Consider the following 23,928-nt stretch of genomic DNA (forward strand, 5'->3'; position numbering starts at 1 on the left):
GCTGGGGCCGTGTGGGTGACTAGGAGGAGCCTGGGCACAGCCAGGAGTCGGGACAGAGCCGGGGCCCTGCGGGTGACCAGGAGGAGCCTGTGGCAAGCCAGGGCTCACAGGCGCGCTCCCCTCAGCCCCTCCAGGAACGCAGCAGGCGCGCGCCCCCGCGCGGGGCGGTGACGTCGCGGGCGCGGGGCGGGGCGAGGCGGGGGCGCGGCCGGGCGCGCGCCTTTGTTTGGGGCGGCCGTTCCAAGGCTGCCCGCGCGCCGCGGGGCGGGGCCGAGGGCGGGGCCGGGGGCGCGCGGCGCGGGGGGCGTGACGGCGCGCGGGCCCGCGGGGTCAGTCGGAGCGCGGCGCCGAGCGGAGCAGGAGGGGATAAGCGGGGCACAGCCAGCCGGGCACCAGCACCAGCAGCGCCGATAGCCACCGTCAGCCGCACCGGAACGAGCGCACCATGATAAACACCCAGGACAGGTGTGCAGCGCGCTCCCCGCCCTCCCTCGCTCCTCAGCGCGGCGGCGGCGGGCGGGCCTGGGGCGCGGGCGGGCGCTGAGGCGGCGGGGAGGCCGCGGGACGGGGGAAGGCCGCTCCGCCTTTTCTCGTTTAAAATCCCCATAGAGGCGTTGCTTCCCCCCGGAGGAACCCCCTGGGGGTGGGTCTGGGCTCGCCAGGGCCTGAGCACCCCTCGCTGGGCAGCCCCGGCCGCGGTGGGGTCCGAGCGCTCCCTCCCCGCGCCCCCCGCGCCTCTCAGCCTGGAGGAAGGTGCTTTTCCAGGCACGAACTTGCAGCATCTGTGTGTTTTTCTCAGCTGACCGATCTATCCTGTGTGTGTGTTCCTTGTTTGGAGTCCCCAGAGTGTCATTTCCTGCGCCCCTGTGGCCGATAAGAGCCCAGAGGATGCGTGTGGGGCAGCCTCGGTTCTTGCCCTTTGCCTGTGTGGGAGATGCTTGAGCTGTGCTGTGTTCATCAGATGGTTATTTACAATTTAGTCCTCAAATCAGGCTCCTGGATATACGTCCAGCAATAATAATAGTAATAATCAATTTTACTACTATTGTTGTTATTAGTATTATTATTATTCAGGTGCAGCTGCATCTCCAGCGCCTGTTTAGGGAAGGGGCAGAAAGGAAAACAAACAAAACAGTCATTTCTCCAACGTCAGGAGAGCTCTCTAGATCCTTCCATCTGGTCTAAGTGTTCCAAACAAATGAAACCCCCAAAACACAAGGAAATGTGTCGATTTCAGCCCCTGGTGGTGCTCCCAGCCTGGCTCTGTGTGCCAGGAGCAGCGATGATGGGGTTTTGAAGTTGTTGAGCTGCCCTTTGCACTTCCCAGGGACAGGGCACGGGCTTGGGATCGCTGGGAGCTTAGTGAGTTAAAATTACACCCGCGGGATGAGAGCTGAGAGCTTAACATCGACTTCCAGCTCCCCTTTCGGGCAGGGCACAGAGGAGGAGTTCCTCCACGGAAAGGCCTTGGTGATCTAAATGCATCCTTATTTCTACCAAGCAGCAGGAAAGCAGCTTCTCCAAGGAGGACAGACGTCAGAAGGGAGCACAAGCCTAACTTTTAAGCTACAAGCAGACGTCGGGGAGAGTTTGTGCGAGGATGGATGTAGGGATCAGATGCTGTTGGGTGTTTGCATGAATTTCCTCCCAGTGAGCTGAAGCACAGCTGGAGAAAGCAAAAGCCCTTTTTTGCACTCTCTTCCCTGAGGGTGCTGCTCTCAGAACCCCAATCCTTGGTGGGGGTCGTGGTGGTGTGCAGGGACCCCGATTTTGGGGGAGGATGGTGGAGGTGTACAGGCAGCAGCTGAAGGGGGCTGGTGTTTTGACTTCTGCATGTGCCAGAGGAAGTGAAACCGGGAAGTGTCTTTGGCTGCCTCTCTGTTTTAATTTTTTTTTTTTTTCCCACAACTCCACTTCATTATCCAGTTTCTCGATGCCTTGGCCGCAAGTTGCAAAGAGCTATCAATAGTACATTGTTGGCTGGAGGCTAGAGGGAGGAGGGAAGGGAATAACAAAGCTGCCAACAGCTTTCGGGGGTGGGGACGGCACAAAGTGCTTTGTCATCCTCTCGACATCCTCTACTACTGAGCACACACTGGCCCATTGATAGCCCCAGGCACAGCAGGGAGCACACAACACCCTGCTTTGCTCCCAGACATCTCCTGGTGTATTTAAACTGCTTTTTCTCCAAGAGCTGCCTGCTCTAGCACATGGCAATGCTGCCCCAGTGCCCCTCTAGCAAACCTGGGGGAGGGAGTATGTGCAGGAAAATATCAGTGTTTCCTTTAGAAAGATGGCTTTGGTGGTAGGTGGTAAGCAGAGATCCGTGGTGAATTCTGCCTTGTGCGTTTGTGAGTTGTTTTTGGCACTCAGAAATGCCAACCTGTAGTAGTTTGTTTGCAGCTGGCACAGGCAAGTGACAAGGCCGGTTGGATGGGGCTTGGAGCAACCAGGTCCAGTGGAAGGTGGGACTGGGAGGGCTTTAAGGTCCCTCCCAGCCCAGCCCAGACTGATTCCCTGTTTCTGTGCATCTGAGGTGGTTCTGACAGTGCAGCTCTGTTTGGATACTTAAGCCTGTCTGCCTCGTGGACAGGGATTAGAGTGGAAAAACACTGCATTGGGAATCACTTCAAGTGAGAAGTTTCAGGGCAGACAGTGGCTGTCAGAACAGCTGCAGAATTTATCCTCCCAGCCTCATTGCTGGCTCTGTGCTCACAAACCCCCCCTCAGTGTGTTGTTTTGGTGGTGCCTCCACAGCTTTGTGCTGCTGTGTTTCAGAATGGCAGCACTGGGAAGGGCTGTGCTAAAGGAACATTGCTGGGCACAGAGCTGTTGTGGTGCTGAGAGAGGAACCAAGGCTCCAGAAGTAAAATAATTTGCTTTGATGAGCTTCCTAAAAACCAGAGCAGGTATTAAAGTGTCCAAAGCAATTCTGGAGGACTGTGTGTAGAACTTCCAAACAAACCTGGAAACTGCAAAGGAAATGTGTTTTCTTGCTGTTCAAAGTAGTTCCTGGGGTGAACTTGTAATTTTTAGGGTGGGGTGGAGGATGCTTGCATGGTGCTTCATGTGTGTGTGAAAATATTGCCATGGATGTTGTGGAGCATACTGAAGAACCAACCCTTTCACTTCTCCTGGCTTTGAAAATGTGAAACTTAAACCTTCTCCTCCTAGGCCCTGTTGATCTATTTGTAGATATTTGCCTCTAGAAAATGTGTGCTCATCTGGTCATGTGTTCCCAGCCATCTGCTCCTGGCAGCCTTCCAGGGCTCCCTTATTAGCATGAGGTTGCTCAGCACTCTCTGGGTTCCTGGCTCTGGCCCCTCCTCCATTCCCAACAAAACACCCTGGGGGTTCTGGTGCCACCGGGGCAGTGGGTGGTTTCTGTGCTGACACCTGGGTGCTGTGGAGGAGCAAGGATACAAATGATGTGGGGGTTTGAGCCTCCAAAACACGATGCCTGCTAATGTAACGGGGTGTTCTCTCTCTGTTTTTCTTGCAGTAGTATTTTACCTTTGAGTAACTGTCCCCAGCTGCAGTGCTGCAGGCACATCGTTCCAGGGCCTCTGTGGTGCTCCTGATGCCCCTCACCCACTGTCGAAGATCCCCGGTGGGCGAGGGGGTGGCAGGGATCCTTCTCTTTCAGCTCTGATTTATAAGGTGAGATACATTTAACCTCTAAACATTCACCTGTGCCTCTGTTACAGCTCTACAGTCTGGTGGGAATAAATGCAAAGAATTCCGAGATAATAAGTGGGAGAACAGGTAATTGTTCAGGTCTCTGCTGCTTAAATATCACCTGTTTATTAAGAAATGAGAGCCCATTGTGCAGCAGATCATTCACCAGGCTGTCCCCAGGGGCCTGCTGCAGCTATTGTACGTGGAGCCTGCATTATCAAAACGTGAAAGGGGCTCTGAAATGCCTGGCAGAGAAAGGAAGTGAGAAGCAGAAAGGTGAAATGCAGCAAGGGAGGGTTGATAAGCTCCTTGCTGCCCCCTGCTCTGGAAGGTGAAGCTCTCAGGGCCTGGGAGCTGCCTGAACCCAGGTGCAGATGGGAGAGGCAGCTCCCAGACAGGGCTGCTCCTAGAACATGAGCACAGGCAGGATCAGCAAGGGTTTGTGTCTGCAGGCCTGCAGCTGTCTCATTTTGTGTTCCTCCTCATTCCACGGGACCTCTCCTTCCCAATGAGGAGACCTGGCTGCTCCTTCCTGTGGAGTGATTTGTGTGCCTTGGCTCACAGCTCTCTCCTTTCTGGGACAAGGGCTGCTTTTCCTTGCAGATGAGGCAGGCTGAATTTCTGCTGACCCTGCAGATTTGGCTGTTGTCAGAGGTGTTAGACCTGATTTTAATTAACCTGTGGGCGGCACACAGACGTCACCTGATGGAAAGATACAGACCCTTTTGGGCCACAGCTCCCAAAGACTCCCTTGGGAGTTCCTGAGAGAATCACAGAGCTCCTGGTTGCTCTCAGAGTTTCCTTTGGTGAGTTTTCAGCACTTTCCTCACCTTGCAAAATGTCAACCTCTGAGCCTCCAGTGATAAGATCCCATCAGTTTAATGCTCAAGGTGAATTGTCACAGATGTTTGGGGGTACAAACTCCAGAGAAGCTGCACAATGGGCTTTCTTCACAAAAACAGCTTCAGGTGGGCTCAGACAAATAATGAATCCCCTCTGGGTGGGAAATGGGACCTTGCAGCCTGAACTCCACCCAGCTTTGCCAAGCCTTGTGTGTGCACCAGGCAAGGCCCAGAGGCAGAAAATGGGCTCAGCATGGAGGAGGAAGGTGGAAGGAATCATGATTTGGGGACTTTGGAGTGTTTTATTCCAGTATAGCCCCAAACTTGCACAGATTTTGGCAGTGGTGTGTAGGCAGGGGGGATGTCATCCAGATAGCTGCATCCCAGAAATATGGATGGAATTCCTCCTGGATTGTTTGACTAAAACTAGCAGAATCTGTCAGAAAATCAGCCCCTTCTGTAGCAAAGAATCATGGAATAGTTTGGGTTGGAAAAACCCTCTAAGGTCATTGAGTCCAGCTGTTCCATCAGCACTGCCCATGTTCACCACTAATCCATGTCCCCAAGTGCCAAATCCACAGGGCTTTTAAACCCCTCCAGTGATGGTGATTCCACTTCTCTGGGCAGCCTCTGCCAGGCCTGGACTGTCCTTTCAGTGACAACATTTTCCCTAATACCCAACCTGCTCTGGCCTGGAAATGGTTGAGGTAATTTCCTCTCATCCCACCCCTTGTTCCCTGGGAGCAGAGCACGACTCCCCCCTGGCTGCCCCTCCTGTCAAGGAGCTGTGGAGAGCAAGAAGGGCCCCCATGAACCTTCTTTTGTCCAGGCTGAGCCCTCCTAGCTGCTCCTCATCAGATTTGTGCTGCAGCCCCTCAATGTCTGTCCTGGAATGAGGGGCCCAGGAGTGACCCCAGGATTTGAGGTGTGTCACACCTTGGGGTGGTGACTGGATTCTGATCACCTGCTCAGTCTGGCAGTGCTGCACTTACAGCAGCTCAGCTTTCCAGCCAGCATGACCTGCAAAGGCATCTGGATCTGAAAGTTTAAGTCCTTTTTCCAGCTGTATCAGCTGTTCCAGTCCAAGGGATGACCTTTCTCAACACACCTGCCTCTGCCAGCAGCACTCAGATACACCATTGCCATAAGTTTGGGATCATTTTAAATGTTGGAATTTTTGTGTTAAGAGACTTTAAGCTCAGCTCTCCATCCAGGGAGTCTTGCTGGAGCTGGGAATGCCACAGTGAGTGGTGTGGGTGCTGCACAGCTGAGATGTGCCCTGCAGGTGCAGCACAGGGCAGCAGTGAGGGCTTCCACAGCTTTCTGCAGCCCCTTGGCCAGAATGGATTTTAACATCCTTCCTCTGACCCTGCCAACACACCAGGGCCTCCCCCCATCCTTCCTGGGACATCTGAGGAGCAGAGCAGGGCTGGGAAATCTTGTGCTCGGTGAATTGGAACCAAGTGGAAGTGCTCCTTGCAGCTTTGCTCTGCTGAAATGGAGCTGCAGGGCTGAGGAGCCAGGGTGTGGGCAGCTGAGTAAAATCCACTCTGGTGGCAGAGGGTTTTGTCCACAGGAACGTGGCAGGGGGAATTTCTGTGGGGATTTTTCCACGGTGAGCTAAAACCGAGTGCTTGTTGTGTAAACAGGATTTTGCTTTGAGCAGCTTCCAAAGAATTTTGGGCTGTTGTTGCTGCAGCCCACAGAGTTTTTCTCTTCCCCAGCATCTCTGGATGCCTAGAAATAAAGTGTCAGCTGGCCCAGCCAGGCTGTGTAAACCTAATTCCCACTGAACCAGGGGAGCTGGTTCTGCTAATCCCTGTGGTCCTGTGCCTTTGGCTCCTGGGGGTTCAGTGGAACAATCTCACTGGGTTTAGGGCACTGGACACAACTTCTGGTGCCAAGGAAGTTCTGAACCAAATGGCTCAGAATGCTTTTCCCTTCACTATGGCAGTGCCACACCTCCCATGTGGCAATCCCAGCCTGCTTCCCTTACCTTCCTCACCCAGTTTGACTTTTGTGAGCATGGGAAGAGCTGTGAGTTTTTCTGGAGAGAAGGATGTTTTCTGGAACAGAAACGCTTTCTGCACTGAAACAAGACCTGTAAAGGGTCCTGTAAAGTCACTGCTGAAGGATATACACATAAGCCCCTTGGATTTGTTTTTTGTAAAAATCTCTGTATTCAGCCCTGCCCCTCTGTGCTGGCTCCATCACAGCCACAACTTGACCTCATTGGAACAACTCTCAGTGCATTTCTTGGTGCACTCAGCCACTCAGGCTTCCTTCAAACTCAATGAATAAACTTGTTTCCTACAGGATATTTATTCTGGTGAAGTGTAAGCTTGTTTTCCAGCTCAGCTTTGTGAGCTTTCAATGAAAGGCAACTTCCTCTGCTCAGCTTTCAGAGGCCAGGCAGCTCCCAGTTTGCCCATGGTATTACTTTGTCACCAGTGTCAGTGTCCTCAGAGGCTGCTCTGTCATACAGCAGTCAAACCAAGGGACATCTATTTGAAGACAGGAGGTAATAGGAATTAAAGCACTGGGACAGTGGCTTGAGGAGCCTGTAAGGAGTTGCTGAATGTTAAAATAAAATATCTGGAGGCTGGACAGTGCTCACCCAATGTCCCAGAGGAGTGAACCACTGCCCACCCACCTGCTGAGGACAGGGGAACAAACACATGGCTCTCCAGGTTTCAGAGCTGCCCAGGTGCCTGTGACATGAGGGACACAGGAGCTGTCACCAAGCACAGGGGACATTCAGCTCCACTGCAGTAACACTGTTAACTCTGGGCTCTGCTTCTTTCACTGGGGCTCTTTGCACTGAAACATGGAAATCATTACTGGGCAAGCCAAGTGCCTGCAGGAATTGTCTGAAGGAATGGGGCTTTAACCACTGAATTGTTTTCTAGGAACTGCTGAGCTGATCCCAAGTAATCTGCATGCTTGGCATCCTCATGGGGCAGGACTGGGGAAGGACATGTGCATTTGTGGTCTCTGGAGGAGACCTCCTCAGAAGCTTCAGATCTGCTCTGGAATTTCCCCATGCTCTGTGTTTTCCTCCCTTACACCAGGAGGCAAACCATAAAATCTGGGAAAGCAATTTGTGGTCACTCCTGGAACAGAAAGGCTGTGTTGGGGATGGGGGAGGCACCAAACCTGGCTGGGCTGTGGTAGCAGCAGCTCTGTGTTGGGTGTTGGGTCCAGTTGTGTTCTTGGAAGGGCAGTTCCTGAAGCACCACCAGATGTGGCTGGAGCCTGCAGTGAGGGAGTGGAGTCTTCTACTCAGAAATTTAATATCATGTCAATATGTGAAATTACATTCCTTAACAGGAAACCATGGCTAGAAATCCCTCTGAGGGCTGAGAAGTGTGTGATGTGTCCCCGAGCCAGCAAAAGGAGAAGGGAAAAGCATAATCCTCTTCTCAGTAAAACCCTAAGACTATTCCTTTGCATTTGCTTTCTCCAGTTGTCTTCTGGCTGTTCAGGACATTACATTTTTCATTTTCCCAGGATGAGAAGATCACTGTTAGCCAAGATGTCCCAGTGCATGAAGGGAAGCCTCACATTGTCCACTTCCAGTACAAGGTCACAGAGGTGAAGACCTCCTCCTGGGATGCAGTGCTCTCAAACCAGAGCCTCTTTGTGGAAATCCCTGATGGATTATTAGCTGATGGAAGCAAAGAAGGGTAAGTTCTGCATCCCAAAGGTGCAGCCATGGCTCCTGGAGGGCAGGACTTGGGTTACATAAGTGATTGTGGATGGACACCTCATCTCTGGAAGTGTTCCAGGTCAGGTTGAATGGAGCCTGGAGCAACATGGTCTAGTGGAAAGTATCCCTGCCCATGGCAGGAGTTGGAATGAGATGTTTAAAGGTCCCTTCCAAACCAAACCATCCTGGGATTCCATGCTGTGTGTGGGGAAAATGGGCTGTGCAATAGCAGCTCTGCTTTCTGGTCTGTGCACATTCTGCTCCCTGGTCTGTGGAGTCCTCCACAGGAATATTTTCCCCCCCAGTGATATTCCAGATGAGTTACATTTTTTGAGTCCCAAGCCTAATGAAAAACAAGCAGTAAATGAGCAGAGTGAATCTTTGTATACTTTGGTATAGAAAGCCAACAAGATTTTCTCTGATATTTTATTACTTTTTAATTTTATTTTTCTGCTGGCCACTTGGCAGATTTTCCTCTCTTTCAGGGAACTAAAAACCCCTCCATGCTATTGATGCTGTCCTCCTCAGTAGGTGGATCTGCTCTTGGAGCCCTGGTGCCGGGCTCTGCCAGGAGCTCTGATTTTTCTCTTGGCAGAATCCGGTCATGTTTTGTCCAGACAGCTCTGCTATGGGAAGTTTGTGTAAATGCAGCTTCCAGAGCAGCTCCTTCCTGCCAAGTGCTGTGCCAGAGGTCTCTGCTGCAGTGGAGATGTGGCTTTGCTGGATTCCTCAGCGCCTCCTAAATCTCCAAGCAGGCTTCATCCCTCAGTGACACGAGCTCATTAAGGAAAAACCCATGGCTGGGCACCTTCAGGAAGTGGCAGTGTTGTTGCTGTCTCACACTTGTCTCATTTGCCTCTGAGTCCAGATAAATGTTTGTGTAGTTTCTCCAGTTGGCCTGTAAATCTCTGGGCTCTCCCTGGAATGGGTCCTTCTGGGAGGGGATTTATTTGCCACTGTCATTGTGACTTAAAGCGCAATTTTGTCAGGTTATTTTTAGCTGGGTGAAACAGCCGAGGAGAGGCCAGAAGCCATAATTAAAGTAGTTCATTAACATATTAACAGAAGCCTTGCAAATTTAATCTCCTGCTCTGCGCTGACAGCTGGTTGCTGAGATGTGGAGTGAGTGAAGGCCTGTTTGTCACTGCTGTGGCAGCGCCAGCGGTTCCGAGTGACAGCAGTTGATCAGTGAGCCACCCTGGAGGCTGCAGAGGGGTTCCTGCAGCACCGCTTCCATCACGAGGTGGCACAAACAATCCAGCTGGAAAGGCAGGAAGCGAGGATTCAGGGGGCAGCAGCTGTGCCATCCAGCTCAGGAAATGGCTTTGCCTGTGCACGTGTTCTCTGGGGATGGTTTGTTCTCCTTTTCTGCCTGCCACGAGCTCGGTGCTGGGCGGTTTTCCTTCCCAAAAAGCACAGAACTCCCAGAGCCCCCATGTGCACTGCCAGGGAATGCAGCCTGGCCTGGGAGCAGCTGCAATATTCTGCTTCCTGACCACGAAAGCTTCAGTCCCAAAGCACCACGGGTGGGGAGGGTGTTTGTGGCTGTGAGGACAGGAACTTATCCTGACTGGGAGCAAGGACAGCTCTTGAATCTGCAGGGCAGGAAGCCCATTGTTTCAGCACCCATTGTTCGCTGGAAGGGCGCTGTAAACAATCTTTGTGTCCGAAATCATCCAAACAGTTGATAATTTGATAATGCTCAGAGGCTTCCTCAGGACAGGACTTCCCAGAGCTCATGTCCTTTTGTCTTCTCCCTCCTTGGCAGGTTGTCAGCACTGCTGGAATTTGCTGAAGAAAAAATGAAAGTCAACTATGTCTTCATCTGCTTCAGAAAAAGCAGAGAAGATCGAGGTGAGGGCTGGTCTGTGCTCGGGTTTGCTCCTGACATCCCACACGGTGCTGCTGAGGCTGTAAAGAAACTTGGTCATCCCAGGGGACCCTCCCAGTGCAGGGATTGTTATGTGCATAATTCCTACAGGAATAGTTTTGTGTGGAGGGTAGGGGTGAGGCAGTGCTGTGGTTTCTCCAGCAGATGTGCTGGACAGGGCTTGGAGCAGCCTAGTCCAGTGGAAGTTGTCTCAGGCAGTGGGATGGAATTCAATGAGCTTTAAGATCCTTTCCAGCCCAAACCAGTGTGGGATTCCATGGGATTCTGTTCATCTGCTTTGCTGCACTGCCATTAAATACTCTGGTGCAAAATGCTGCTCCTCAATGATTTGGGGTGATTTTTTCATCCAGTGTCAGTTAATATTCCCCCTTTTGGTGAGCAGTGAAGTCTCTGTTTGGCACCAGGCTGCTGTGACATGGAAGGTGAAAGGGAGGAGTTACTAGACAGAAAACCAGCACTTAGAGCCTGTTGCCCTGAAATTCATCAGCTTTTTAAAGATCTCCTGGCACTTCTGTCCTTTCCAGGCTTACAGGTAATCCTGGCCCTAGCTTGAGATACTTATAGCTTTGGGGCTGCATTAGGGTCTAAAGATAGACGTGCTGGGTGAGGGATTACAGCCTGGGGGCTGGGGGATGTACCAGGCTGGGAACGTGTCACTGCAAATCCCACCAGAGCCAGGCTGTATCCCAGCCAGTAATTCCAACCCCAATTCTAATTTTACTCTGCAGCTTCACGAGCTGTCCCGGCTTCTCCGAAACGAAGGGCCTTAGTAAAGCTGAGCTGAGCCCAGGAAGATGTCATCATCCCTCATTACCATGCCAAGAATAATTTCCAAATCAAGTCCTGGCTGTTATGTCACCACTAGCACTGCTTGTGTAGGTGGCCCCTGCAGAGGGGGGACAGGGGACAGCCAATGCCAGGGGTTGTTTGTAGTTCTGGAGTGGTCAGATCCTGGGTCCTTGTCTGTGCAGCTGGAATTCATTGCTGCCAGAAAACAGCTTCAGGAGCTCCTCTGTGTTATCACTCAGAGTCCTGGAGCTGATTGCCCGAGGGTGCCACAGAGTGGGACACTGCAGCAAGGGTGACTGTCACAGGTCAGCCATTGCTTCAGTGACACAGGCAGGTGCCACAGAACTGGATCTGTGTGGGCTGCCCCACTCGGAATTCCCACAGGCAATGATCATGAGTGGCTTTCCTGGGGTCCCACCCCGACCTGTGCAGAGCTGACTGGAGTTTCCACTGAGCTCCAGCACCTCCTTGTGGAGACAGCAAATGTCACCCTTGTCCCCAAAGAGATTCCTCCTTGCTGCTGTCTGTCCTCTCTCGGTGCTCAAGGGGTGCTGGGCCTGGACAAATCCTCTGGGATGGCCACCCGCATCCTGGGAAAGCAGGGATGTGCAGCTGGTGCAGGCACACAACCAGTGATTGCTGTTTCTCACAGGGGATAGAAGAAACATAGCAGGAGAAACATGGACAAAGCTGCTCAGCTGCACAGCTAAAATCCCTTGACACTCAGGAGCAGCTGCAGTGAGCACAGGAGGAGACAAAAACCCACAGCCTGCTGGGGAGGGCTGTGCTTCTCTGCATAGGAAGCTGTGGATGCACTCAGAGGGTGTCCCACACAGTGATGGCTCAAGGGAGAGGTCAGGAGGGTTATTCCTGGTGGTAACACATCTCCTTGTCTTTGCCAGCTCCACTCCTGAAGACGTTCAGCTTCTTGGGCTTTGAGATCGTGCGGCCCGGCCACCCCGCTGTCCCGGCACGGCCCGACGTGATGTTCATGGTGTACCCCCTGGATCAGAGCTCTTCCTCCGACGAAGAATAGCTGCAGAGGGCAACTCCAGTGGGACCCTACATGCTGTGGAGGGGAGAGAGGACCACCTCCTTTCCTGAGGAGAGGGAAGCAGAGCTTCTGTTGGACTGCAAGCGCATTTCTCATTGTTAGATTGGGCTGTGTACCCCCAGAGTTGACTCTCATTGAAACATGTTGCCTAGAGAACTATCTATCACACATGTAATCATCACTAGGAAAAGGAAGATGTTTATGAACTGGCATAGGAGCTCTTCCCATGCAGCTGCATGGTGTGGGAGCCCCGGGGTCGGTACCACCTTCGGGACTCCTCCGACCCCCACTGGTGCCGCCTGCCCGCCCAGCGTGGGCTCAGCTGGGACACGACCCCTTCATGTCCCACTCAAGACCTTACAAACAGCCTGCCTTGGTGTGGGGCCCGTGCAGGAGACACTCAAGTTTATCCTTTAACACTACATTAAACCCCCCATACATCTCCACTCCAATGCTGGTTTAACTGGTCTAACCTTTTTATTTTCCCTTTTTTTTTTTGAAACTTCTTGCTCTTCCAGCTTTTGTTTTACGCAGTCTTAACCCTGTTCCATGTTCCCACTACACTATCACAGCATTCAATAAAAGGGGCATTCAGATGAACTTGACACACCTGGGGCTGCTTATTTGGGAGGAGCAGTTTCCTGACCTGCACCATGCTGGCTGGGATGGTCCAAAGAGCCAAGAAAAGCTCCTGCCTTTACCATCCACCCCAGGATGGGTCTGGAGTAACCCCAAGCCCTCAGCTCTGCTCCTGCTCATCTTCCCACAGGGATGAGCTCAAGGCTTGAGATGCCAAACCAAAGGGTTGTGTGGGGGCAGGTGCTGGGATATTCTTCCCACCCAGGGGCTTTTGCAGGAAGGGGCATGGTGCCAGCAGTAGGTCATGTCTCACCCTGTCCCTGTCCCTGGGCTGGCTCTCTCTGGCAGGGAATTGGGCTGTGCCCCAGGGCTGTGCCCTCAGCTCTTCCCAGCCTGGCTCCTTGTGGGATTGTTCCTGTTGTGCCCTTGCCCTTCACAGATGATTCTACTGGGAAGCTGGACCTGCATCATTCCATATCCACCATGGTGAGTGGTTAGGGAGAGGTGGGGCTGGGATATGAGTGTGTGTGAATAAATAATCATAAATTTGGGTCTCTTTTGCCCTATTTCACCTCCATGAAGCCAAGAGGGAAAGGAGCTCTGCTCTTTCCAGCAGGGCATTAGACCCTCTACCAGTTTAAAATCAAACAGGCTGTCCTCTGAAGGAGGAGCCCTTGGGAATGGGTGTTCCTGGCTGAAACTGCTGAGTGCTGCTGCTGCCTTGAGAGGGGTGCAGTTTATCCTTTCTTGTGGCTGGAGCTGCCCCAGCTCTGGCCCAAGACTGGTGGGTGCCTCCTGGGTGTCCCTGCACGTGCCAGTGGCTGGCACATCCCAGCTGATGGGATGGGAACCACTTTGCTGCTTCTTACTGGTAAATTTGACTGGTAAAATGTAGGATTCTGGTCACAGGAGCTGCAGTGAGGCTGATCTGAGCTCATCATTGTGCTGGAGATGCGAGGCTGTGCCACTGCATGTGCTCCTCTGACAATTTCAAATCCTCTCCTGCCCTGCCTCAAGTAAAGGAGGGCAAATGCGGATTTCCAAGATCACCAAATGCCTTCCAAAACCACCTCTGGAAAGTGTGGAAGGTGCCTCTGCCCTGTACCTCCTGAACCCTCAGGCCATGGTGTAGGGCAGGCCCTTGGTGCCCAGGGGTTCAGCCCTAGGGGGTTCTGCCCCAGTTACCAGCTCTGAGCTCAGCTGCAGCACCCACCAGAGCCATGAGTGCTGGGCAGAGGTGGATCCAGGGGTCAGAGAGCACCAGGAGCCTTCTCAGATGCCTGAGACAGGAAAATCCCCTCTCCCACCCCTAAAAATAACTGGCCACTCTTTAGGGATAAAGGACCAGACTTGGGGGAACAGCAAGAAAAAGCCACCCTCACAGGTTTGTGATTGTCTCTTAAAAAGATTTATTCTCCCTCCTTGCCTAAATGTACAAAGGCAAGAAGAGTACAGTTTGTATATATATATATTTATATATATATATATAAAAAAACAAGGAACTTGGTAATAATGTACACTTTACAGAAGGGCAGAGTCAGGAAGACTGAAATGAAACCCAACACAGCAACGCCAATGGAAACGAGCTATAAACACCAACGGTCTGACACCGGGGCTGGGGGCAGCAGCTGGCCCAGAGAACCCCGAAAACGTCAAACCTCAAACCTATTCTGCAAAAACTGTTGTTTCATTTAACACCTAAAGGGAGACTCAACTGGGACCCAAGTGGGAAGGTGGGGAGCAGCCCCCCGAGCCCCTCCGCCTGCCAGCAAAGCCTGTGGCACCCCCAACACCCCCAGGCACTTCCTCTGCGCCGCTGGGGCCGCTGTGGGCCCCGGCCGTGCTGGGAGCCCGGCTGGGCCGGGCCGGCCGGGGCTGGAGGTAGGAGCAGCCAGCGGGACACCCCTCCACGGTGGGATGTGGGGCTCTGAGCACCCCGACCCTGCCAGTCAGGACACCCCTCCACGGTGGGATGTGGGGCTCTGAGCACCCCAACCCTGCCAGTCAGGACACCCCTCCACGGTGGGATGTGGGGCTCTGAGCACCCCAACCCTGCCAGTCAGGACACCCCTCCACAGTGGGATGTGGGGCTCTGAGCACCCCAACCCTGCCAGTCGGGACACCCCTCCACGGTGGGATGTGGGGCTCTGAGCACCCCAACCCTGCCAGTCAGGACACCCCTCCACGGTGGGATGTGGGGCTCTCAGAGCAAGCACCCCAACCCTGCCAGTCGGGACACTCCTCCACGGTGGGATGTGGGGCTCTCAGAGCACCCCAACCCTGCCAGTCGGGACACCCCTCCACGGTGGGATGTGGGGCTCTCAGAGCACTCCGACCCTGCCAGTCCCCGCTCCCGTGGCTGTGTGTGGCTCTGTGCCGGGTGCGGGGCGGGTCCATCAACCAACCCACCTTGTCCCTGCGGAGTGTGCCGGGCCACGCGGCCCCGTCTCCTTCCAAACACAATAAAGGGTGGAAGAAAAATGAGTCAGACAACAAGAGCAGGCTGGGGCTGCTGTGCTGCCGGCACCTGAAGCGGGCCGAGAGCAGCCAGCACCTCCTTTCCAACTGGGTACAGTGGGATGGGGAAGAAACGGGGAAAGAAAACAAAACCCAAAACAACAGCTTTCAAACAATTGCTTTTTACAGTATGTACAGAGCCCAGCAGGCAGAGCATCCCCGTACAGCGGCCCTCGGGGCCGGGTGCGACACGGACACACACAACTGAGCGATGGCCCCTGTCCCCCGGCCGGGCAGCGGGAGAGGCGGGGCAGGGCGGGCGGCCCGGCCGCTGCGGGGCCGAGGTAGAGTGTCGGCCTGGGGTGAGCCGCGCTGGGGCTGGGGGCAGAGGACCAGAAAGCCCCTGTCCTCAGAGCTGGGAGCAGCCAGGAGTGGGGACCATCTTCCTCCAGGACCCGGTGCCCCCAGCCCTGGCACGAGGCTGGAGCGGGGACCGGCACGGCCCCACACGCCTCTGGCAGAACCTAAGTGTGCTTGTTTCTTGCTGCGCCCTGCCTGCGGCCTGGGGAAGTTGCCCTAAAAGCAAAAGGTGGATGAAAAGGGGAGCCACAGCCCCCCCAACAGCAGGATGTGCTGCCCCAGGGCTTGGGGGGCACTTGCCGTGATAGTGGGGCAGAGAAAAGGCTGGGATTTGCAGAGCTGCAGCTCCAAAACCAAAGCAAAAGCCACAGGCAGGAGCTTCAGGCAGGTCTGGGCCGTGCACAGCCTGGGGGCCCTGGCAGCCTGTGGGGTGACAGACACAGCCCCCAGCTCTGTCCCCTGCTGCCCCCAGCCCCACAGAGCCCCAACCCCAAGGGCAGAGGCTGCTTTGCTGGGGCCAAGAGCTTCCCCAGCCCCACTCTGGCCATTGGCTGGCGGCTCCTGCCCACAGACAGAGTTGTGGGTGCTGTGGGGGGCAGGACCAGATGAGGGACTGGGAGAGCCCCAGAGCTGCCTCCAGCCAGGCTGCCACTCACCCGCCTGGCTCACACCAGCCCCCTGACACCCGCCAAGGTTCTGTGAGCCAGTCCTTCCTTCCTTTCCTGAGACTGTGGCCACACGGCAGGCTCGGCCCCATGTTCCAAGTCCCCGCCTGCCCCCAGTCCTATCGTGAAGCAGCAGCTCACAGAGACACGGCAGGGTCCCAAATTCATCAAGAAACCTCAGTGCTTCTGTTTCCTCTTCATATGCACCAGGCAGGTGAGTAGCCTCCACCCCAAGTGCTGGTGCTCAGTAGAATAAATATATCCGCAGGTACCAGCTCACCCAGCCCCCAGAGAGGGGTGGGGTGGGGAGTCAGTGTGTGTCCGACGAGGGGAGAAGACAGAGTCTGCCTCAGATCACGGCAGGAACGTCAAGCAGTACAATTAACACCATTCAACTGATGTCTAAAGGAGTCTCCAGCGCTTCTCCATGTGAGCCAGTCACACGTCTTGTACAGCCCAGGCATCCCGGTGTGTCACATCCTGCCACGACCCAAGGGCAAGTCAGCTCCCGCGAGCCCCAAGAGGCACGGGCAAACCCTAAACCCTCGAGGGCATCCCGTGAGCGCCCATGCCGGGCACCTGGGGCCCGGCCCGGCTGGGGAGTGCGGCAGGAGCGGAGCCTTACCGTTCTCACCTCCGGGGAGGCGGGTACAGGGATGGGGCGGAGCCTTGCTGGCTGGCCACGATGGCTGTGGAGGAGAGACCTGCGGGGAGAAGAGGGGTCAGCAGCTGCTAGGCAGGGCCCTCGGGGACAATGTGAGCGTCCCATGGCCCAAGGGCAGGTGCAGCCTGCCCCAGCCCAGCCCAGCCCCACTCTCACCTGTTGCATAGGGCAGGTTGTACTGTGCTGGCAGCAGCGAGTAGCCGAGGTGGTGGTGGTGGTGATGTGTGGAGAGCAGGCGCTGCGAGGGCGACGTGCGGGGCCGGTCAGCGCTCCTCTCCCCTGCCCCCGCTCCTCCAACGCTGCTGCAGCTCCCGCTGCCCCCCACCACCCCACAGCCACTGCGCTCCCGCTCCTGAGACGTCTTCTCGCTTATCTGGGGAGGAGAAAGCACACACTGCTGAGGGACATGACCAGCGACCCCAGGGCATGGACCAGGATGTTCCCTCACTGTCCAAGCTCTGTCTCCCAGCTCAGCCCAGGAGGATGGAGACAGCCCCCACATGGCACCTGCCAGTTCCAGGCCTGACTGAGGACAAGTGTCACCTGACTGCCCTGTGCTGGGGCACAGGTTTGGCTGGTCCATCCCAAAGGGCTTGTAATGCAGGAATCCATGGCTGCAGGTCCCCCACAGCAACAGAAACAGCAAAACCACATGACAAACAGAGCTGCTCCCACCTCATTATAGGATCTAGGGACTACCCCACAGAGCTGGATGAAGCCAGCACCCTGCTGATGCTCACCGTGGGTGATTTGCTTTTGTAGTGGCTGGCATGCTGCTGCAGGATGTCCAGAGCCTTGGACTCCGAGCTGGATTTACAGCTCACGCTGGGGCTGGCCCGGGACTTGTCACTGTCATCACTGCCGGATGCCTTGCTCCCATACGGAGAGAAGGAGTAGCTGGAGGGTAGGTATGATCCTGGGGGAAAAAGAGCAGTCAGGGCACCTGGAGCATTCAGGCAGCACAGTGAGAGCATGTGGCTCTGTATGTGTGTGAGAGGATGTCCCACAGCCACCCCCCACCCCGAGAGCAGGGACAGCTGGCAATGGACACCCCCTGACGGCCCCAGCTCCCTACCTGGGTAGTTCTGCATCATGACGGTGGGCATGGCACGGTAGCTGGGGTGGTTGGGGTCATACGACTGGCTGTAGGAGTAGCCGTGCATGTACGGGATGTAGGACTGATGCTGCGTGAGGGGTGAGGACACGGGGACGTGGACACTGGGCCTGGGGTCCTTCCCCACCATGCGAGCCTCCTCGGTGGGGGTCAGCTTGCACTCGGAGCTGCTGCTCTCCTTCCCGTCCTCCTTGGACGAGGCTTCTTTGCTTCGATTTCTTTCTTCCTTCAACTTTCGGTCCCTCTCCTCTTTCCACCGCTCATCCTCTGCCTTGATGTCTGAGTACTTTGCTGGGTACACGTAGGTCCACATCCGGGGCTCAGCTTCCTGCAAGAACAGCCAGCCATCAGAACAGCTGCCTTCCCCTGATCCTGCCTGTCCCAAAACCAGCCTATGTTTGGAGAAGACTGGCAAACCCCATTCCCTTTCTCTGAGCTCTCCTTGGCCCACCCATGACCTCCACTTCCTGCAAGAACAGCCAACCACCAGAGCAGCTGCCTCTCCATAGCCCCACCTGTCCCAAATCCAGGCTGGGTTTGGAGGAGACCAGCAAACTCCATTCCCCTTCCCCAGGCTCTCCCTAGCTCATCTGTGGCCTCACAGCCCCACCCTTTTTCTCTCATGGAGTCCCCACCACGTGCTCTCTGAGATGATGGCCCCATCAAAGCCCAGTGAGCGGCTTCCTCCAGGAGCAAACCCAAGGGAGGCAGGGCTGGCAGACAGGGCAGGGCATTACCTGTCTGTACCAGAGAACAGGGTCCACCTCCGCCTGCCGGCCACACTCGGAGCCAGCCTTCGTCTCAGCCGTCTCCTTCCCCAGGTGACCAGGCTCACCCAGCTTCACCTTCAGCCCCTCGGCAACCTGGCTGCTGGACAGCTTGGACGAGTCCTCCAGCTTGGGGATGATGACTGATTTGGCCATATCAGGACCTCCCTGCTCCTTGGGCTTGCTCAGCCCCGACTTGACGAGGTCTGTGAGGCTTGGGGCTTTGGTCAGCGTTGGGGGCATGGGTGGCTTCTGCTTCCATTCTTCTTTGAGTGCCGCCTCCCTCTCTTTCAAGCCCAGCTCTGCCTTCTTCTCCAGCCCTCGCTGCTGCTGCTGCTCCAGGCTCTGCCTCTGCTTCTGCTGCTCCTCGTACTGCTGGCGGTAGGCAGGGTTGGTGCTCAGCAGGTGGGCATGGTAGCCCTGCTCGCTGTAGCCGTAGGGTGGCACGTAGGCGTACTGGTTGTAGTAGAGGGACTGCATGTACATGTTGGGGCGCTGCTGGATGACCGAGGGCTGCTGGCTGGAGCCACTGCCGAGCTCTGCCTTCTTCTCTTCACAGCCTTCACTCTTCACCTTCACCTCCGGGTTCTCCTGCTCCTCGTCCTTCTTCAGCTTCAAGGTCTGTGTCTCGGCTGCAGACTGCCCGCCGGGGTTCAGGGGTCCCGGGCTAGCCTGGGGGTAGCCAGGGGAATAGTAGGTTTCAAAGCCTTGGTAGAAGGGAGACTCTTTGCTCTGCGGTTGTGGTGGGAAAAGAGCTTTTTTGGCGCCTTCCTTGACCAGCTGCTCTGGATCCTTTGCCTTCACACTCTCCAGCTTGCCCTCCCCATCCTCCCCAGCATCAGAGATGTCCGAGTAGGCCGGGCTGTTGGTCTTCACCGAGCTGGCCTCTGCCCCATTCTGGGTGACAACGTGCAGTGGGGTCAGGGGCTGGGCTGGGTTGGTGTTCTCCAGCCTGCTGGCCCCACCAATGGAGGGACTGGGGGCGTTGTCAGTGAAGCTGTAGATTTTATCTGCCTCGGCCTTGATGCTGGCGAGCCGGCTCTGGTGGGGGTCAGATGAACCGTTCAGCAGCCCCTCGCCTTTCATCCCCAGCTCACTGGATTCCCCCCGGAAAGGGCTCTTACCTTCCTCTGCTCTGCAGGCTTTGCCAGGAGTCAAAGGGTTTTCCACCTCTTTGGGCTCTTTCTTCTTCTTGTCTTTCTTCTTCTTCTCCTTGGAAGGGGTGAGGGCAGGGTTGACAGCGAAGGGCTCTCCCATCACTGTTGGCTTGGGCTGGATGGGTTTGAGCTGGGGGCTGTTGGGCATGGTCTGGACCACAGTTGTGGCCAGGCCAGCAGAGGAGCCAGGGCTGGCTGTGGTCAGTGTGGCAGTCTGGAAGGTGTAAATCGGCTGCGGGGGGATGGCTGGTGCAATGGGTCTGGCAGACTTCAAGCTTTTGGAAGGAATCTTCTCCTGTTTAGCACCAGAGGCCTTCTTTGACTTGTCCTTATCAATGCATCGCTTCTCCATAGAGTCAAAGTCATCGTTACTCGTCTCATCGGCCACCAAGGGACCATCCTCAGAGCCATCATTGGACAGAGCACCCAGGTCTGTGTCCCCTTCCCCACCCACCTTCTTCTTGCAGGGGACCTTGGCGCTGAACTTGCTGGATGGGGAGGGGCTGTGTGGCTCCATCAAACGCACCTTGGGGGTGGCCGAGCGCGCGGGTGAGAGGGAACCCTTCTGTGTTCCAGCAGCACCATTGCAGCTCCCAATGTCGGCATGCAGGGAGGGCTCCTCACCATACTCACTGTCCACATCTGCTTCTAGCTTGCTGTCGTCATCCGTGTGTGCGTGGGCCTGGTGGTACTTCAGCCCATTGATATGCTTGTACTTCTTGTTACAGTTGGGATGGGGGCAGTCGATGAGGATGGGCGAAGGGCAGTTGCGCTCCAGGACAGCCGGCTCCACCTTGACCGCGGCAGGCGGCACCGAGGCCGAGCCCATGGAGTTGGTGCGGATGCGCTTGCTGCCCTTGGAGTCCTCCGAGCTGGAGTTCAGATCCATGTCGGAGAGGGGTTTGCTCTTCCTCTTGGTGACCGAGGAGGGGCTGGCCTTCACGTCCTCGGCGGTGCCCCCGGGCGGGGTGCGGTGGTCCGACGAGTTCTGGCTGCCCCGGCGGCCCTTGCTGTTGGCTCCCGCCCGGGTCTTGCTGCTGTTGCTGCTGCCCTTGCTGTCCGAGGCGGCGGCCGTCTCGTTCACCGGCGTGTTGCTGTTGGGGCGCATCCGCTTGCCCCTGCCCCGGCCGTTGCGCATCTCCAGGTCACTGGTGGGAGAGTCACAGAACCTACAGGGAGGGGGACACAGAGGTTTGAACAGAAACATGGTTGTGCTGTCCCCAAGGCACAGTGGAGACCCCCTTGCTCTCCTCACTACCAATGCCATAGACTTCTCTCCCCACTGACCGATAAAGAGGAACCAGAGAGATCCTCTGCAGGGGCAAAGAGCCATGGGAGCAGCTGGGTTGGGCAAGGTGGAGATGCCAACCCTGTGGCAGCCCCATGGGCACAGGGCAGAGTGTCCCAGGTGCCATGGGGGCCATACAGACCCAGACCTGCCCTCAGCACTAGAAGCCCACCGGAGCCCCCCACGCACTCACCGGGGCGGTGCCCAGTCATGCTGCGTGCAGTCCAGCAGTGTCCCCACGTACGTCTTGTTCCTCCAGGTGACGTTGACCACCAGCATCCCTGCAAGGCGAGGAGAAAGGGTCAGACAGGGCCAGGTGTGATCCCCTGGTGCCAGGAACCTGCCCCTCAAGACAGACAGGAGGAAGAGATTAGCTCTAGAGTTGAAGGAGGGTGGACAGGTGGTCATGGGCTCTCAGAAGAGGTGAAACATTGGGCTCAGGGCTGGAGGGACACCAAGATGGGATTTGGAGACTCCCAGCTCATCCCTTCCCTCAGCATGTCTCACCTAACCTCTTTTCCCATTCCCTACTTTCATGGAATATTAAAACCCAGTCATCCCCAAAGGGCTGTGGGATTTCAGCCCTTCCGGGGGGACCTGAAGATCCACATTGGCTCCATGTGTGCTCAGGTAGGGTAGGGAATGTGAAAGAGCTGGAAAGGCCCTGGGGAAAATGCAGAAAGCTCCTAGCAAGGCTGTAGACCTCAAAGTGGAGCTGCAGATGCCCCAGCAGGGCTATGAACCAGCACAGCCATGAACCTCATGACTCTCTGGAAAAAGCTGCTACTGCCACTAGATGGCAAGCTGAGCCCAGCATTCCTGCCCAGGAGACTGTTCCTGGCAGGAAAACCCAATCCTGGCAGAATAATCCTCTGTTGCCCTGGGCCACTTTGTTTCAGCACCTCCACGGGAATCCCTCTGCCCTGTATTTCCATTTGGAGAACCATCCATGGGGTCACAGCCTCCCATCACGGAGCAAAGAGAAAACCTTGGAGTTTCAGCTTTTCCACACTAATTCAGAAGAGGAACTGCCTGGCTCACACCCACACTGAGGTCAAGGATGCTCAGCACCTCTTCTGGGAGGCAGAGGGGTCTTCCACAGCACCCCTCAGCATTGTGGTGTCTCCTTGCCACGGATCACTGGAGCAGAGTCTGTTGTGCCAGGCACATTTATCCAAGCAAGGTAAAACTCGGGAATACATTTGCAAGGGTTGATGAGTGCAGCAAGATATACGGCCCTGGGAGATGGATGGAGCCGAGGGAGCCCGGAGCAGCTGCGCCTGAAGCATGTTTATAAATCTCAGCCCACATCCCCCGTTGTGCTATGCCAGCAGCCAGCTGCAGGCTTCGGCATGGATAATACATGGAGCCAAGGCCAGACACGTGGGGCTCCTTCAGAGACAGAAATGAAATGCAGACCTTCTCTTTCTCCTTTTCCTCCTGGAAAATGTTGCGAGCAGATCATGGTGCCAGCACATGGCCAAGAGGCACAACTGGCTCATCCCAGTGAGCAAGAGACAATGGGCTCTGCCTTCAGAGGAAGGTGCTGGGGACCTGCCTTAACAAAGACATGGCCAGGCTGTGATGGTGGAGACAACCAACTGCTGGGAACCCACAGCCCAACTCAGGGAAATACCAGTGGGATGCTGGTTCCAGGCATCCCAAAGGGGGCACATGGAATATGGCCTTCTGTTCCTCCTAATGCAGCAGGTTTTGGCAGGCAGGAGCCTGTCCCCCTTTCCTTAAAATCCAAAGAAGCTCCTGGCTGCCTCCTGCACCCCAACCCAGCCCCACCATCGCCAGGACACCTCTGGGGAGCTGCTGTGGGATCCTCCCAGGAGCTGCCCAAGGACCTGGGAGGCACTGAGGAACACGCAGCACTAACCCAGGCCCCATCCCTCCCAGTCCCTCTGCTCTCCCTGCCAGCTCAATCCCTCTGAAGGCAGAGAAGGCCACGTGAGCCCCTGCAAGTTAATTGCATGGCAAACCACTGGAGTCTCTTGTGCATCCCGGGGCCAGTGCATGGTATTAGAAAGAAGTGCTGGCATTTTTCATCCCGACCACCACAGTCACAAGAGAGAGATGAAAGAGGAAGGGGCAAAACGAGCTGGCACCGTGTCTCCTTCCCTGTTGGAACACCAGACCTCCAATACACACCAGCCTATATTTAACCCGCTGCAACCAATCATACCAAATCCCCTCCTAATCCTCCAACAATAACCCAGGACAATTTAAACCCCAGGATAGATCCTAAGCAGCTTTTTTCACCCACTGTGTCCCCCTCCCACGGCAGGATGATGAGCAGGCATGACAAGGGCAGCAGTGAGGAAGCAATGCTTTCACATCTCCAAGAACGCCGATGCTCTTGAACAGAAGGAATCCCACTTGGGTAACTCCCACCCCACCTGGTTTATGGGAAGGAGACATCTCTGAAGCTCCTAAGGAATCAATAGCACCCAAATCTGAGTGCAAACCACTCAGCATCCTGCTTACCAAGTGCTCACATCAGAGTTGTATCCTGGCTGGAAAAATTAGGGGTGGTGATGTTGCCATTCAGGAAGGCAGTGTATGAGAAAATCCTGGCATTATGTGGGATGGAGGACAAGGTGCTGTGGGCACCAGGAGCCTTTCTATTGAGGCACATTTCCCCCCTTTTCAAAGATAAACCCCCCAAGCCCAACCAAGAACATCTCCATAAATTCCTCCTCCACCTGCATCACTTCCAGGATGCCCTGGCTTTGGGATGCCCCTTCTTCCATTAATTTCTTCCCCAGCTGCATCATCTTTAAAATGATCTTTGTTGTTTCCCCTCCAGCTGCATTACTTCCAGGATGCTCCAGCTTTTCCATAAGCCCAGCTCATGTGCAGAGATCCTGTCTGACCTGTCGTGCCCAGGCTCTGGGACACAACACCA

General features: G+C 55.4%; 2 protein-coding genes across 3 annotated transcripts in view; one reads left to right on the forward strand and one right to left on the reverse strand.

The window, feature by feature from the left end:
• Nucleotides 1–297: 297 nt before the first annotated feature.
• On the forward strand, nt 298–12,568 carry OAZ2 (ornithine decarboxylase antizyme 2). Its single transcript, XM_064721806.1, is given in 6 exon segments — nt 298–465; nt 3,503–3,578; nt 3,580–3,660; nt 8,031–8,206; nt 9,998–10,083; nt 11,812–12,568. Coding segments are annotated over 6 exon segments (573 nt in total). The 5' UTR covers nt 298–445; the 3' UTR covers nt 11,946–12,568.
• A 2,597-nt stretch (nt 12,569–15,165) lies between these two features.
• The window catches only part of ZNF609 (zinc finger protein 609), a 60,589-nt gene continuing 51,826 nt past the window's right edge, over nt 15,166–23,928 (reverse strand). For both annotated transcript variants that reach the window (XM_064721800.1, XM_064721801.1), the window contains exons 4-10: nt 21,208–21,295; nt 18,540–20,895; nt 17,764–18,130; nt 17,429–17,604; nt 16,845–17,061; nt 16,650–16,728; nt 15,166–16,504 (exon numbers count right to left, since the gene is read on the reverse strand). In XM_064721800.1, coding sequence (XP_064577870.1) covers nt 16,655–16,728; nt 16,845–17,061; nt 17,429–17,604; nt 17,764–18,130; nt 18,540–20,895; nt 21,208–21,295 — 3,278 coding nt within the window. In that variant the 3' untranslated portion in view covers nt 15,166–16,504; nt 16,650–16,654. The remainder of the gene's footprint in view (nt 16,505–16,649; nt 16,729–16,844; nt 17,062–17,428; nt 17,605–17,763; nt 18,131–18,539; nt 20,896–21,207; nt 21,296–23,928) is intronic.

This window comes from Zonotrichia leucophrys, chromosome 10 (genome assembly GCF_028769735.1).
Source record: "Zonotrichia leucophrys gambelii isolate GWCS_2022_RI chromosome 10, RI_Zleu_2.0, whole genome shotgun sequence".
NCBI lineage: Eukaryota > Metazoa > Chordata > Aves > Passeriformes > Passerellidae > Zonotrichia > Zonotrichia leucophrys.